The following is a 13,793-nucleotide window of genomic DNA, read 5'->3' on the forward strand; positions in this document are numbered from 1 at the left end:
CCTAATAGTTGATTCAAAGCACACAGTTATTGAAGGTAATTAGATTAGCTACTGTAAGCCTGACCATCTGTTGTATGTGGTAAATATAATTAATATCATTGTAAAATTCTTTATTGAATTGTTTAGATCAGTAGATATGTTTAATTTATATAGTTCTTTCAAACATACATAAGGACTACATCCTTTTTGGTTATTGAAGGTTTTAGTTGGTTTTGTTCGCTTTTTGGAAAACTGGCCGGTTTTAAGCGGTTCACATCCTTTTTCGGTTCAAACCTAAACTTGATCTGGTTATACTATCGGTTCGAATGGTTCGTCGGTTTAATAGGCTGAACCGACAGATCTGGTCTGATTCTTATAGCTATAGTTTTATGTCATAATTAGTAGTTTTACATTAAAAAAAATGTTTAATTAATTTGTCCATTCTTTTAATTTTTGCAAATCTTCTCTCTGTTCCATATAATTATTTTTTTTAGTTCTCTTTGTCAAAATTTGTTTTTTTTTCAGCTTCTTCAATTATCCCTTTGTTGATAGTGATTTGGTCAATTGTATCGCGATCTATTTACAATAAATAATGTCATGCATGGATTGAAGTCAGAAAAAAAGAAAGGCTTGGTAGCGAATTAAGAGAAAAAATTGTGCAATGACTGAATTCAAGTTAAAAACAATATATGGGAAATTGTTTTGTTCATTTTCATACTTTATTATATTTGTAATGTTTACCTTACATGTTCATTCTTAAATAATTAATTGAATTTTTATTACATGAATATTTTCTTTTCTATATTTGGTTGTTGAATATATCTTTGCATAACTTTGTCTTATTTTAAATCAAAATGGATGATATAGACCAATCAGAAATATATGATCCTTCGATAAATTCATTCAGTCAAGTTGGTTCTGTTATTGATCATCCTCTGTTCTTGCAAAGTGAGATACAAGGTACGCTCTCTTTCTTAAATCATATATTATTGAAGAATAGTAAAATAGACTGCTTATTTATTTATTGTTAAAACATCTGACTGTGATTATGTCGTGAGATGTTATTCAGTAACTGTAAAATAAAAATAGTGTTTTGTGATATATTGTCCTCACAAGATTCAAATGAGTCAAGTATTTAGTCTATATAATATCTTTATGCTAATGGTTTATTCATGTTGTGTTGAATCTATTTCGTGTCATATAATTCAGATGAGGTTCTTTTATTGTTGTGTATATTTTTCTCAATTTTATATGTACCAGGTTGCCTTGATGTTGGTGACCCTAACTATGAATGTTCAATTTGTGGCGCGTGTTTCTGGTTATTAGAACGTGTTGAAAAGAGTCTACAGTTAATCGTCCTGTTTTTACTGTTTGTTGCTCAAAGGGAAAAATCCAGTTACCTTATCTTCAAAAGCCCCCAGATCTGTTATATGATTTGATCAATGGACATGATAGCAAGAGTTTGTATTTCCAAAAAAATATTCGATCTTATAACAGTATGTTTGCCTTCACGTCTCTTGGCGGTAAGGTAATGGATTCTGTGAATGATGGGAGGGGTCCACCGCAGTTTATAATAAGTGGTCAAAATTATCATCGGATTGGAAGTTTGCTCCCAGTTGCTGGTGAGAAGCCCAAATTTGCACAGTTATACGTATACGACACTCAGCATGAGATAATGCATAGGCAGCGAATTTTTGGGTATGTGTGTTTGAAACTTTGTTGTTTAGTGTTTTTGTTGTGCTTTACTGGTGTTTTATTGTTATCTGTATTGTGAATTAGGTTTATAGCTGTGACTTCATATATATACTGTGTTTTGTTCCTGTTATAATATGCTATTAGTTATTTTTTGCTAATAAAAGATTTTTAATATCAAACTATGTTACAATGGTATTTCTGTGTGGTTTTTAAATATATTTTTTCTGGTTAATATATTTTTGTTTTAGGCAAACATCTGAGATAGATAAAGAGTTGATAACTGAGTTGTTGCAAATGATCGATACTCATAATGTCATAGCACAGTCTTTTCGAAGCGTTAGAGAATTATATGAGTGTCATCCATCTGAGATTTTCTCATTGAAGTTGTATTCACAACGGAACGTTGATCGAAGAATGTACAGTGCTCCCTCTTGCGATGAAGTTGCTGCTTTGATTGTTGGAGATTTTGATTCGTCGGACCATGGTCGTGACATTATTGTTCGATCTACTGGTGGTCGGTTGCAACGTATATATGAAACTCATGCTCTGTATTGGCCCTTACAGTATCCTCTGTTGTTTCCATATGGCGAGGATGGTTATCAGCTGAACATTGGTTATCGTGGTCAACAACTCGGATATGTTCCTGGAAGGAGAACAAGAGTTTCCCTCAGGGAATTCATATGTTTTCGTCTCCAGATTAGGGAGCACGAAGATGGAATTATTCACAAGTCTAGGCGGTTGTTTCAACAATTTGTTGTTGATTGTTTCACGATGATTGAGTCGCAGAGGTTGTATGAGATTAGAATGAAGCAAAGTACAATTAGAGGAGAAGTCCTTCAAGGAATAGAGGAGGCTATGCGTCGTGGCGATGATGAGGCTTCTTCAATTGGGACACGAATCATTTTGCCTTCCTCATTCACTGGTGGTAGACGTTATATGTTTAACCGTTGTCAGGATGCCATGGCGATTTGCAAACATTTTGGGTATCCAGATTTGTTCCTCACTATTACGTGTAATCCAAATTGGCCTAAGTTTCAGCGGTTTACGGAGCGGGAGCGAATTCCGATCGCTGATCGTCCTGATATCTCTTGTCGTATCTTTCATGCGAAGTTGAAGTGCCTCCTTAATGATCTCAAGGAAGGTGTGTTTTTTGGTCCACTTAATGCAGGTAAGTTCTTTTCTCTGTTAGGATTTCAATTTCTGTTAATCATGTTTGGGATGTAGTTGTTTGGCTTCTTCAGAATGTTTTTTGTATTTTTTAGGTATGTATACTATTGAGTTTCAAAAAAGGGGTCTACCGCATGCACACATGCTACTGTGGCTTAATGCGGAAAGCAACTTACAAAGTGTTGAAATTGTTGATGAATTCATCTGTGCCGAGCTACCCAATCCCCAGAAATTTCCATCTCTTTATAATGTTGTCACCAAGTACATGATCCATGGTCCCTGTGGTCCACTTAGACCGAGTTCTCCTTGCATGAAAGATGGTAAGTGCTCAAAATTTTATCCGAAATATTTGTTGACCAAACGAGCTTTGATGAAGATGGCTATCCAATATATAGACGTCGTAATATGGGTGTCACAGTGAAGATCAATGATGTCGATATCGACAATAGATTTGTTGTTCCCTATAATCCACTGTTGTTAATGAAATACCAAGCTCACATAAATCTCGAGTTCTGTAACAAGTCAAACGTTATCAAGTATCTATTTAAATATGTTAACAAGGGTCCAGATCGGGTGACCGCAACTGTTGGAGAGAGATATGATGTTGGTCAATCTTCTCAAGTGGTTGATGAGATCAAACAGTATTATGATTGTCGTTATTTGTCACCGTCTGAATCCATGTGGAGAATTTTTGCTTATGATATTCATCAAAGATGGCCGTCGGTCCAGAGGTTGACTTTTCACTTGCCCAACCAGCAACATGTTGTATTCGATGATGCTGACATCACTACTCATGTTTATTTGCGCAACAAAGATTTGTTGACGATGTTTACGGGTTGGATGATGGCCAACAGGCGGTTCTCGGAGGGGCGGTCTCTAACATATGTTGAATATCCAGGCAAATTTGTCTATTGTTTGAGGAGTAGGGAGTGGAAGCCAAGACAAAGGGGATTTTCAATTGGAAGATTGAGTTTTGCTCATCCTTCATCTGGTGAACTTTTCTACATGCGGATGCTTTTGAATGTCCAGAGAGGTTGTACTAGCTTTCGAAGTATAAGAACCGTGAATGGTGTTACATATGATACATTTCAAGAGGCATGTTCCGCCATGGGATTCTTGATAGATGATAATGAGTATGTTTCTGCTATTAAGGAAGTCGCTGAGTTAGCGTCGGCTGCGCAGCTAAGGAGGCTTTTTGTGATGTTGCTGTTATCTGGTTCCATGGGAAGACCTCTGTTAGTTTGGGAGCAAACTTGGACTTATTTGTCTGATGATATTCTTTACCGTAGAAGACACGAGCTGCGATATCCTGGTAAGATTTTTGTTTGTTGTGAATTTATTACAAGATAGGTAGGCACACACGCATCGACACAGTAGAGAAGTTATATTATGGTGCTAATATTTATTAATTATTGTTGAACGTAGATCTTACTATGAGTCAAGACGAGTTACAGACATTTTGTTTGTTGGAAGTTGAGAGACTATTGCAGAGTAATGGAAAATCATTGAGAAATTATGCTGGCATGCCCGTTCCTAATAACTCTTTAGTCTCTCAATTTAGCAATTTGATGCTGCTGCGTGAGTTGCAGTATGATACTGTTTCTTTGTCTCGTGAGCATGATGCAGATCTCTTAAAGTTAAATGAAGAACAGAGGGTGGTCTACGATAAAATTATTGACTGTGTTTCGAATAAGAAGGATGGGTTCTTTTTTGTGTATGGGTTTGGTGGCACTGGAAAAACTTTTTTATACAGAGTTTTGTCAGCTAGATTGCGATCTGAGAAAAAGATTGTTATCAATGTTGCTTCTAGTGGTATTGCTTCTCTGTTGTTACCTGGTGGTAAGACGGCTCATTCTATGTTCAATATTCCTGTTGATCTGACTGAAGATACTGTTTGCCGGATTAAGAATGACAGTCCAAAAGCTGAGGTATTTCGGTTGGCCGATTTGATTATTTGGGATGAGGCACCGATGACTAACAAATTAGCATTTGAAGCGCTTGACAGGACGTTGCGTGATATAATGGTTTCAGTCTCTGATAGGAATAAAGATTTACCTTTTGGTGGGAAGGTGGTTGTTCTGGGTGGTGATTTCAGGTAGGTGTTGCCAGTTATTCCAAAAGGTTCGCGTGCTGAGATTGTCATGGCTTCCATAAATTCTTCTATCATTTGGAAATACTGCGAAGTTTTGCGATTGACAACAAATATGAGGTTAGCAACCGGATCGGAACAATCAACTGCTCAGGAGTTAAGGTCGTTTTCAGATTGGATACTTCAAATCGGTGAAGGTCGATGTGGAGCAGTGGTCAACGATAAACTTTTTGTTGATATTCCTTCTGATCTAATCATTCCTGTCTTGGAAAATCCAGTGGAAGATATTGTAAATACAATCTATCCAAATTTGGTTCAGAATTTTTGTGATCCAAGTTTTTTCCAAGATAGGGCAATACTTGCTCCGACTGTCGAAAATGTTGAAGAGATAAACAATTATATAGTTGACCTGTTGCCCGGTGAGGAGAAAGGTTACCTCAGTGCTGATTCGATATGTGGTAGCGATGCTTATTCTGATGTTGATGTTGATTGGATAACTGTTGAATTCTTGAATCAGATTAGGTGTTCTGGTCTACCTAATCATTTGTTGAAGTTGAAAATAGGCGTGCCTATTATTTTGTTGAGGAATATTGATCCGGCTGGGGGTTTGTGTAATGGGACTCAACTTGTCGTGCGAGATCTAGGGACAAATGTGATTGGTGCCGATATTGTTTCTGGTAGCAATGTTGGGGATAAAGTTTTTATCACTAGAATGAATATGATTCCTAGTGATACGGTTATACCGTTTAAATTCCAACGTCGTCAATTTCCGGTTTCTTTGTCGTTTGCAATGACAATCAACAAAAGTCAGGGTCAGACATTATCAACAGTCGGTTTGTTCTTGCGTCGTCCTGTGTTTTCTCACGGTCAGCTTTATGTAGCTCTTTCCCGAGTTAGGAATAGAAATGGTCTTAAGATTTTACTTTGTGATGAGGGATTAGTTGATGCTGCCAAGACTGAAAACGTTGTATTTAAGGAAGTTTTTGATAAGATATAATGTATTTTTTTGTTATATGATTCAGTTTTAACTGTGTAATTTATAGTTTTGATTTTGTGTATATGTTCTTTGTAGAGGGACATCTTCTTTGGGGTATTTTTAAAATTTTCTCAAGCATTTCGTGTGCACTAGATGCATTATTGTTTATGAACCATTAGTTTCTATTAAAAAAAAGTTAAATGATGTTGTGAAGGAAAAGTATTCATACCTTTTATAAATATAGAATATATTAGTTGGAGAAAAAGAAGTATACGTTACCAATAAATATATAAATAAATAAATTGCATAATATATACTGTATTTAAAAGAAAAAAAAGAAAGAGTACTCCGAATCAATAAATTTCACGCGATTAATCATTAGTATCGGAATAACTGGTTTAAATTGCATAATATATATTGTATTTATAATTATGTGATACTGTATAAGTAGATAATTGTGCTTTTTTGGATAAATTTAATGATTTATATGTTCATATTTTGTTTTTTTTTTTATTTGGAAAAGCTATTTTTTAAATACAGTTATTTTATTTGATATGAAAAAGATATGAAAAATGTATTTCATTATGTGGTTTTGAAAATATTCAATTATAATCTAATTATATATTTTGTTAGGAAAAAATTTTCTTTGTGCTTTCTCTCTTCTATTTTTTTATTATTCTTTTCGTTTTAATAATTAGGTCAAATTCTAATTTCATTTTTAATATTTTAAATCTTTTATTTTAGTGCAAAATAATTTTACACCATTTTAGTATTATTTCAATGTTAAAATTGGTACAAATTTTATATATTAGGAAATATTTTGTATTAGAGTATTCAGATTTAAAGTATTTAATTATGTAATAAAATGTTATGCATTTATTATAGTTCATCTGTGTTCTTTTTTTATATTATCCTTTGATTTCTATATAATGTAATCAAATGGTCTATATAAATGTGGGATATTGTATAAATAGATAATTGTTCTGCTCATTTAAAATATACTATCTTTTTTAGTGGATAACTTTGATGATTGATATCTTCATATTTTATTTTGATTTTTTTTTTAGTTTAAAAAGCGATTTTTTCAAATATAGTTATTTTTTTCATATGAAAAAGTTATTTCATTTCATGCTTTTGAAAATATTCAATTTTATTAAAAAAATTACTTAATTACTTTTTTTATTTTGATATTGTTTTTTCGAAAGAGAAAGATAAGCAAAGTGTATTCTTAATATATTAATAAGAATAAGATATGAGCGTTTTATTAATAAAAATAATTATTTATCTTTTCTTATAGGGAAAAGTCAAATCATATCAATATAAATTTGATTTTAAATTTGTCAATAAAATTTGATTTTAATGTAGATTATATCTTTTGTTAGAATAAAAATTCTTTGGTGGTTTCTCTCTTCTATTTTTTTTATTATTTTGTTTCTAATATTTAGGTCAAGTTGTAATTTGATGTTTGATATTTTAAATCTTTTATTTTAGTGCAGAATAATTTTTCTTGCATTTAATATTATTTTACTGTTAAATTTGATACAAATTATTTGTATTAGGAAATATTTTGTATTAGGCTATTGAAATTTAAAGTAGTAAGTCTTGCACTAAAATGTTATACATTTATTAGAGTTTATGAATGTTCTTCTTTTATATTAAAGTTTGATTTCTATACAATATAATAAAATGGTCTATATAAATATGAGATATTCTATTAGCACATAATTGTCTTGCTGATTTAAAAAATATTCTCATCTCAATTTATTACGTGGATTTGATGGTATTAAAATTTATTGAAAAACTTGATTATTTGTTTTTTTAAATCTAATATTGTCTTTTCCAAATAAATTGAAAGAAACTATATTGTTAATATATCAATTATTTTACTTAATCATTTTTGTTGAAAAAAAATATTTTATAATAGTTAATACCAGATTTGAAATGTGAAAAGAAAGCAAGAAAAAATATCTTTAAAATAAATATAAAAAAAATAACTTCATAAAGTAAATTGATCATAACATTTATGTGACGATGGGATTTAACCAAACAAAATTGTTTTATGATGAGAATGGTGTATATTCTCTAACACTAAACAATTTTGATGGACTATATGACTACTTAGACATAAGAACATGAGATAAAATTTAATCAATTTATTTTTTATCAAGATCTAAAAATCAATAAATTTTTTATATTTCTAACATATATATTTAAGTAATAAATATATTATTTTAATTTTGATGTTTCTAACAAATATATTTAAGTAATAAATATATTATTAGTAATGAATTTTTTATAATGTCATATGTGAATTTTTTCTTAGTACCTCTTAACATACTTGGTTTGAGGATTATGTTTTTATTAATACAATCCTCTCAATTTAGCCATAACCCTAACTAAAGTTAGATAATGTGACTTTGGTTAATTTTTTTTTCCCCAAATTCATCACTTTCTCCCTAAAAGGCCTTGGAGCTCAGCGCATTGTCTTCATCCCTAAGCTGAGTGCATCCGTCGGATCATTTCCCTGTGGGCTCCGTCGCTGAGGTTTCTTCTTCTCTCGTGGGTTTTGGCGACATGCAGGGAAGGTATGGATATCTCTGCGATTCCATTCGATTCTACCATGAAGGTGTTCTTGTGTCGGTTGCGTGTCTTCTCTCTCCCCAAGGTTCCTCTTTCTGTCTCTGTCTTGGTCATATGGCATTTCTCCTTCTCCATTTCTGTGATTTAGATAGCAGATGTCGGCACCGCGATTCAAGAGGTATATGTTGTCTAGATTCTATTCTCCTCCTTTTGAAGCGTTAGGGTTTCCTTCTCCAGTTTCAATTCCTTTTTTCCTGATAATTGTTACTGTTTTTCTTATGCATCGTTTAGTTTTTAGTTGTTTGGTTTCTGATCTAATCATGGTGATTGTTACTTTTTTTTTTCAAATCAACGGTTCTGTCATATGTTTGTGGGTTTGGTGTTTCGGGAAAATAAATTTTTTCTTTGGAGTTTTGCTGAGTATAATTTATATGATGTTCTTACTTCTATTGGACTGAAGTTTACTGTAGTGTTAGGTATACATGACTCCTGAAATTCTATTCTTGCTTTATTGTGAATTGTCAAATCAGCAATATGTGGTAGGTACTTGGTAATTTGTAACATGTCTCTTCCCACATTGTTTTTGCTCTTTTCCTATCAGTATTTGGTTACTTGTGATATCGTCCTAAATGATGTGTGTAGGGATATCAATCTATATATGCCTATTAGTCTATCTCTGTCCCATATGTGAAGCTTTCATTGTAAGCTTTAGTGTTTGTTAACTTTGGGAGTTTATAACTCCAACTCCTGTGTTTATCTTCTCTTATTGGTTCTGAAAACCTCTCTTTATATTTTCTTCTTTTGGTGTTGTTGTTCTATATATGTTGGGAATGAATAATCCTGTTGATTTGGTGGAAAAAATCACTCCCTGGAGGGAATCATGGAAGGTGCATGTTAAAGTTGTGAAGTTGTGGTACCAGAAGAATACTGCTTTGGATCCTTCTCAAAATCTGTTGCATATGGTCTTAATGGATGAGAAGGTCAGTTTTATTTTATTTTAGGGTTTCCTTAAGTTGTTGCCACTTTCCATTTTTTTTTAAATATGCTGAAGGGAATTTTTATTCTTTGTTGCAAACTGATATGTTTTTGTTGTTTTAAATTTTTTATGAATTGTTACTATGCTCTTTTCATTTTTTTTTAGGTATGCTGAAGGGAATTTTTATTCTTTGTTGCAAACTGATATGTTTTTCTTGTTTTAATTTTTTTATGAATTGTTACTATGCTGTTCGTATACTGAAATTTGTTAATAAATTCAAAATAATAACCATTTTTTTTAATTGCAGTTACACAAGATCCAAGCTACCATTAGAGATGAGCTTATATCAAAGTTTGCTGTGTCTCTAAATGAAGGTGATCTGTATTTGATAACCAATTTTACAGTTTTGCCAAACAGTGGTTTGAACAGAGTTACCAAACATCGGTTCAGGCTTTTGTTCCAATACAAGACCTCTGTTGTTTCTGTGGTCTCTCCAAGGATAACTCATTCCGGGTTGTGTTTTACATCAATAGATGAAATTGATCAAATGACAAAGGACCACAATTTCCTTATTGGTTTGTACAAGTTTCTTGCTCTACTCTTTTAGTATCATAGTATTCTGTTTTACCAAGTGTGCTTTCTGATTCAAAATTGTATATATTTCAATTTAATTATTAGACTTTGTTGGGATCATTACTGGTGTTCGAAAAGAAAGAGATGTAGCATCATATGGGAAGCTCATCAAAGCAGTTGTGCTAGAAGTTTTTAGTCATGGGTAATATGTCTTTGAGTTTCTCCTATATCAGTAGTTATGTTCTATGCATTCAATTTTTTTTTTGTGTTCCAGGCTTTATGTTTATAACAATAAATATATAGTTACATCCTTTTGATCTTTTGAGAGTTATTTCTCTAGGAAAAAGGTCCAATGCAATGTGTTTGGAAATGCTTGTGATCTCTTGGAATATGAAAACTTACAAAAATATCCAAGATCTCCACTGATTGTCCTTGAGTCCTTTAAAATCAAAGCAATTGAAGGTTAGTTTCAGGCATATTCAGGGAATTTTTACTCTAATATTTACTTTTCTGAAATCTGATGTTTTCAGCTTAATATGGTTTGAGGCTAATAGAGTAGTATTCTTTAATGCAGGTGGAGTAATTCTACAGAATGTGATCAATGTCTCTAGATTATTCATTAATCCAGACATTCCTGAGTCTGTTGAGTTCCTAAGCAGGTTAGTTTTGATAAGAGTTTTGTAGATCTACAAGCTGCTTTGGTTATTTAGTTGGTATTCATGTATATGTTTTGTGTTATGAATATTAGTTATTGTGTCTTTTATGTAGATTTAGTGTAGCCAGTTATGGATTCTCAAGACTTGTGACCAATGACCTTGGATACTTAATTTCTAAAGTTGATGGTGATTATTTCAATCCCAAAGAGATCAGTAGTATTCAAGATCTTGATGTAGATAACAGGGTACTGTTTTAGATTGGCAAACTCTGCATTTAATACTTAAACTTCAATTTCTTAAACATGTGTGTTTGTGTTTATATAATTGTTTTTTTAATTTTACAGGATGCTCATTACTTTGTAATGGGGACAATTAAGGAAGTTATGGATGAACCAGATTGGTGGTACTACTCATGTGTATGTGGTCATCCTGTTGTTGACCATGAGGATCTCTACCTTTGTGATGCTTGTTGTTCATGTGTTGAACATGTTATGCTCAAGTAAGGTTCATATGTAACTCTACTATTCAATGCATTAATTCTGAATCTTTTGGATTTTTGGTTGGTTTTCTCTTATGTGTCATTCTATGTGTTGTTAAGAAGCTTTAGTTTATTGCTTTTAGTTATCATTCTTGGTTGTTAATTGTGTTAGGTATAGGATTCGGGTAAAGATTCACCATGCTGGGTGTGATGTTTTGTTTGTTCTGCTTGATAATGCGGCAACAAAACTATTTGGAAAAACCTGTTCTGAAGCATTTCTCAGGATAGACGAAGAATTCCCTCTTGATCCTAGTGTGCTTGCAGTATCAACTCCTTCATATTGAACCTCATTTAATACTTATTATATATTTTTTTTTCAAGTTTATTGACTCTTTTATATTGAACTCTCAAGGTCTGTCGGTCATATTCTCCACAAATGTTTGGTGATGTTGTTGGAGAGCATAAAGTTTTCAAGGTTGAAATTCTTCCTGCGGTTGATCCAGATTACTCCGGGTCCTTTAAAATTGTAAATGTGTTTAGTGATAATTCTGAACCAGCTACAAGTGATGATTATATGAATGTATGATTTCTCACTCTATGTTACAACATGTTCATTCATTTTTCTTTTTTCTGAATCAATGGATTCAATGCTTATTCTAACCAAATTATCCCAGGCAAGGCTTCATGATCCGATTTTTCCACCAATCTACGATGCCTGTTTGCAGTATGGAATTGGGGAAGATTACAAGACTCAAGTAGTTTGTGATAATTCTATTCAATCAGAAACTATTGAAGATATTATTACTGATCTTATTTCACCTAATCGCTGTTATTCTGATGTTGAGAATGTATGTTTTTTTTCCCTCATTTCTTATAAAATCGGTTGGTTATTTCTTTTTGTTATTCTTCTTACATTTTTTGCTAAAAAGTCAGTAATCGATAGTTTTGTAAATTATTTGAAATTTGAAATGCTGTATTAATTTTTTCTTTGCTGGCAGGGTGGTTTTGTTTTCATTCTTGGAACTATATCATCTGTTTTCAAGAATCATAAGTGGTGGTTCTCAACTTGTTTATGTGGTTCTCTTGTGTCAACTAATAAACAAATTTTATCATGTGATCTATGTCAGCTTCAATGCATTGATGCTGTTCCAAGGTGTTTTGTTCTTTAGTTTTGTTCTGTTTTCCTAACTGATTATCATTTCATGTTAACTAAAATTTTCCTTGTTTTTTCTTGGTTTTCAAGATTCTGCTTGAAGATTGTAACTTCTCATGCAAATGGCAACAATATATTTGTTCTCAAAGATCGTGAGGTTGTGCAACTGATAAAGACAAGATGCTCCACCTTTTTGGATAGACACCCAGAGTTGAATCAGGTTGTTATCTAGCTGTGGTTTTAATTAGTATATAGATATAGATACAGTTAGTTTGTATTTATTGGCATTCTTAAAGAAAGCCTCAATTATTATTATCCTATTTTTTATTTTTTTTTGTTTTTAGGAATCTTATTGCAAAGTTGTTCCATTGAAACTCATTTCAAGTCTTTTGCACAAAAAAGTTGTGTTCATGGTTGATGCTAGGCCTGTGGGTTATGAGATGAATCGATCTGTGTATATTGTTCAACAAATCTGGGATGATGCCTCTGTTATTAATGTTTTTCAGTTCGCTGCTGAGATGAATGAGCATAAGGTTTGGTTGCATAGTTTTTGTAATTTGTTCAATTATTAGTATTTAAAAATATCAATAACTTAGAGGTTTTCAATTTTTTTCAGATTCATGTTCTGGTTGATTCTATCCCTGAGGTTGAAGATGCTTTTAGCCAATGTGGAAGTGATCATGAGGCTGTTGAAGATCTAGATGCATTTTAGTTTAATATGTTAAGATAGTAGTTTGAGTTGTTGTTATGCATGATCTTGATGCTTTTTAGTGTATTATGCTCAGATACTACTTTAAATTGTTGTTTAATTTGTAATATAATGGTAGTCTTTTCTCAATTCCAATATGGATATATCTGTGATATTTATATATTTAATGAAATTCATTTTTTAATTACAGCAGAAAAAATGTGTTTTTTTTATGAGTTTCAAATAATCTGGTGAAATAATTAATCAATTATTAATCAGTATTAAAAAAGAAATGATAATTGTGAAAAAAAAATTATAGATAGTTTTTAATACATTGCTTTTCATTACGATTTAAATTTATTCAAGCTAAAGTTGAATTTAATTGTTATTAAAAAATATATATCTCTTTATTTTTTTTTGTATTTAATCAAATTCCTTTTTAATTACAAAAAAAATAATATGCGTTTATTTTACCAGTTTCAAATAAACGCATGAAATAATAAAATTATTATTAATCAATATTAAAAGAAATGATAAATAAAAAAATATACTGGTCAATAAAGTTGTTTTCATGAGTATTATTAAGTATATATAACCTAACATTCAATTTAATTGTTATTAAAAGATATATATCTTATCAATATTTTTAATTTTCTTTTTTGGCAAAAAAATGTCAATTCAACGGTGCCATACTCCTATTAACACATAACTCATGTTGTCCCTTTTCTTAATTTTGTTCATTTACGGGTTCTTTCTTCTCCTTTTCTTTCTCACTATGAAACC

At 31.7% G+C, this 13,793-nt stretch overlaps 1 protein-coding gene and 1 pseudogene across 2 annotated transcripts; both read left to right on the forward strand.

Moving 5' to 3' along the window:
• The window catches only part of LOC112744591 (lupeol synthase-like), an 87,097-nt pseudogene that overhangs the window by 21,130 nt on the left and 52,174 nt on the right, over nucleotides 1-13,793 (forward strand).
• On the forward strand, nucleotides 8,382-13,160 carry LOC112744570 (uncharacterized). 2 transcript variants are annotated; one of them, XM_025794255.3, is made up of 15 exons: nucleotides 8,382-9,466; nucleotides 9,770-9,836; nucleotides 9,913-10,037; nucleotides 10,141-10,237; nucleotides 10,376-10,497; nucleotides 10,610-10,694; nucleotides 10,804-10,936; nucleotides 11,036-11,190; nucleotides 11,342-11,492; nucleotides 11,582-11,749; nucleotides 11,844-12,017; nucleotides 12,168-12,322; nucleotides 12,413-12,542; nucleotides 12,667-12,855; nucleotides 12,939-13,160. In XM_025794255.3, exons 3-15 carry the CDS (start codon nucleotides 10,010-10,012, stop codon nucleotides 13,032-13,034), a joined length of 1,683 nt encoding a protein of 560 aa, XP_025650040.1. In that variant the 5' UTR covers nucleotides 8,382-9,466; nucleotides 9,770-9,836; nucleotides 9,913-10,009; the 3' UTR covers nucleotides 13,035-13,160. The 2 variants fall into 2 exon arrangements, with proteins under 2 accessions (XP_025650040.1, XP_025650027.1); XM_025794242.3 differs by having other exon boundaries at nucleotides 9,770-10,037.

Source organism: Arachis hypogaea, chromosome 2 (assembly GCF_003086295.3).
Source record: "Arachis hypogaea cultivar Tifrunner chromosome 2, arahy.Tifrunner.gnm2.J5K5, whole genome shotgun sequence".
NCBI lineage: Eukaryota > Viridiplantae > Streptophyta > Magnoliopsida > Fabales > Fabaceae > Arachis > Arachis hypogaea.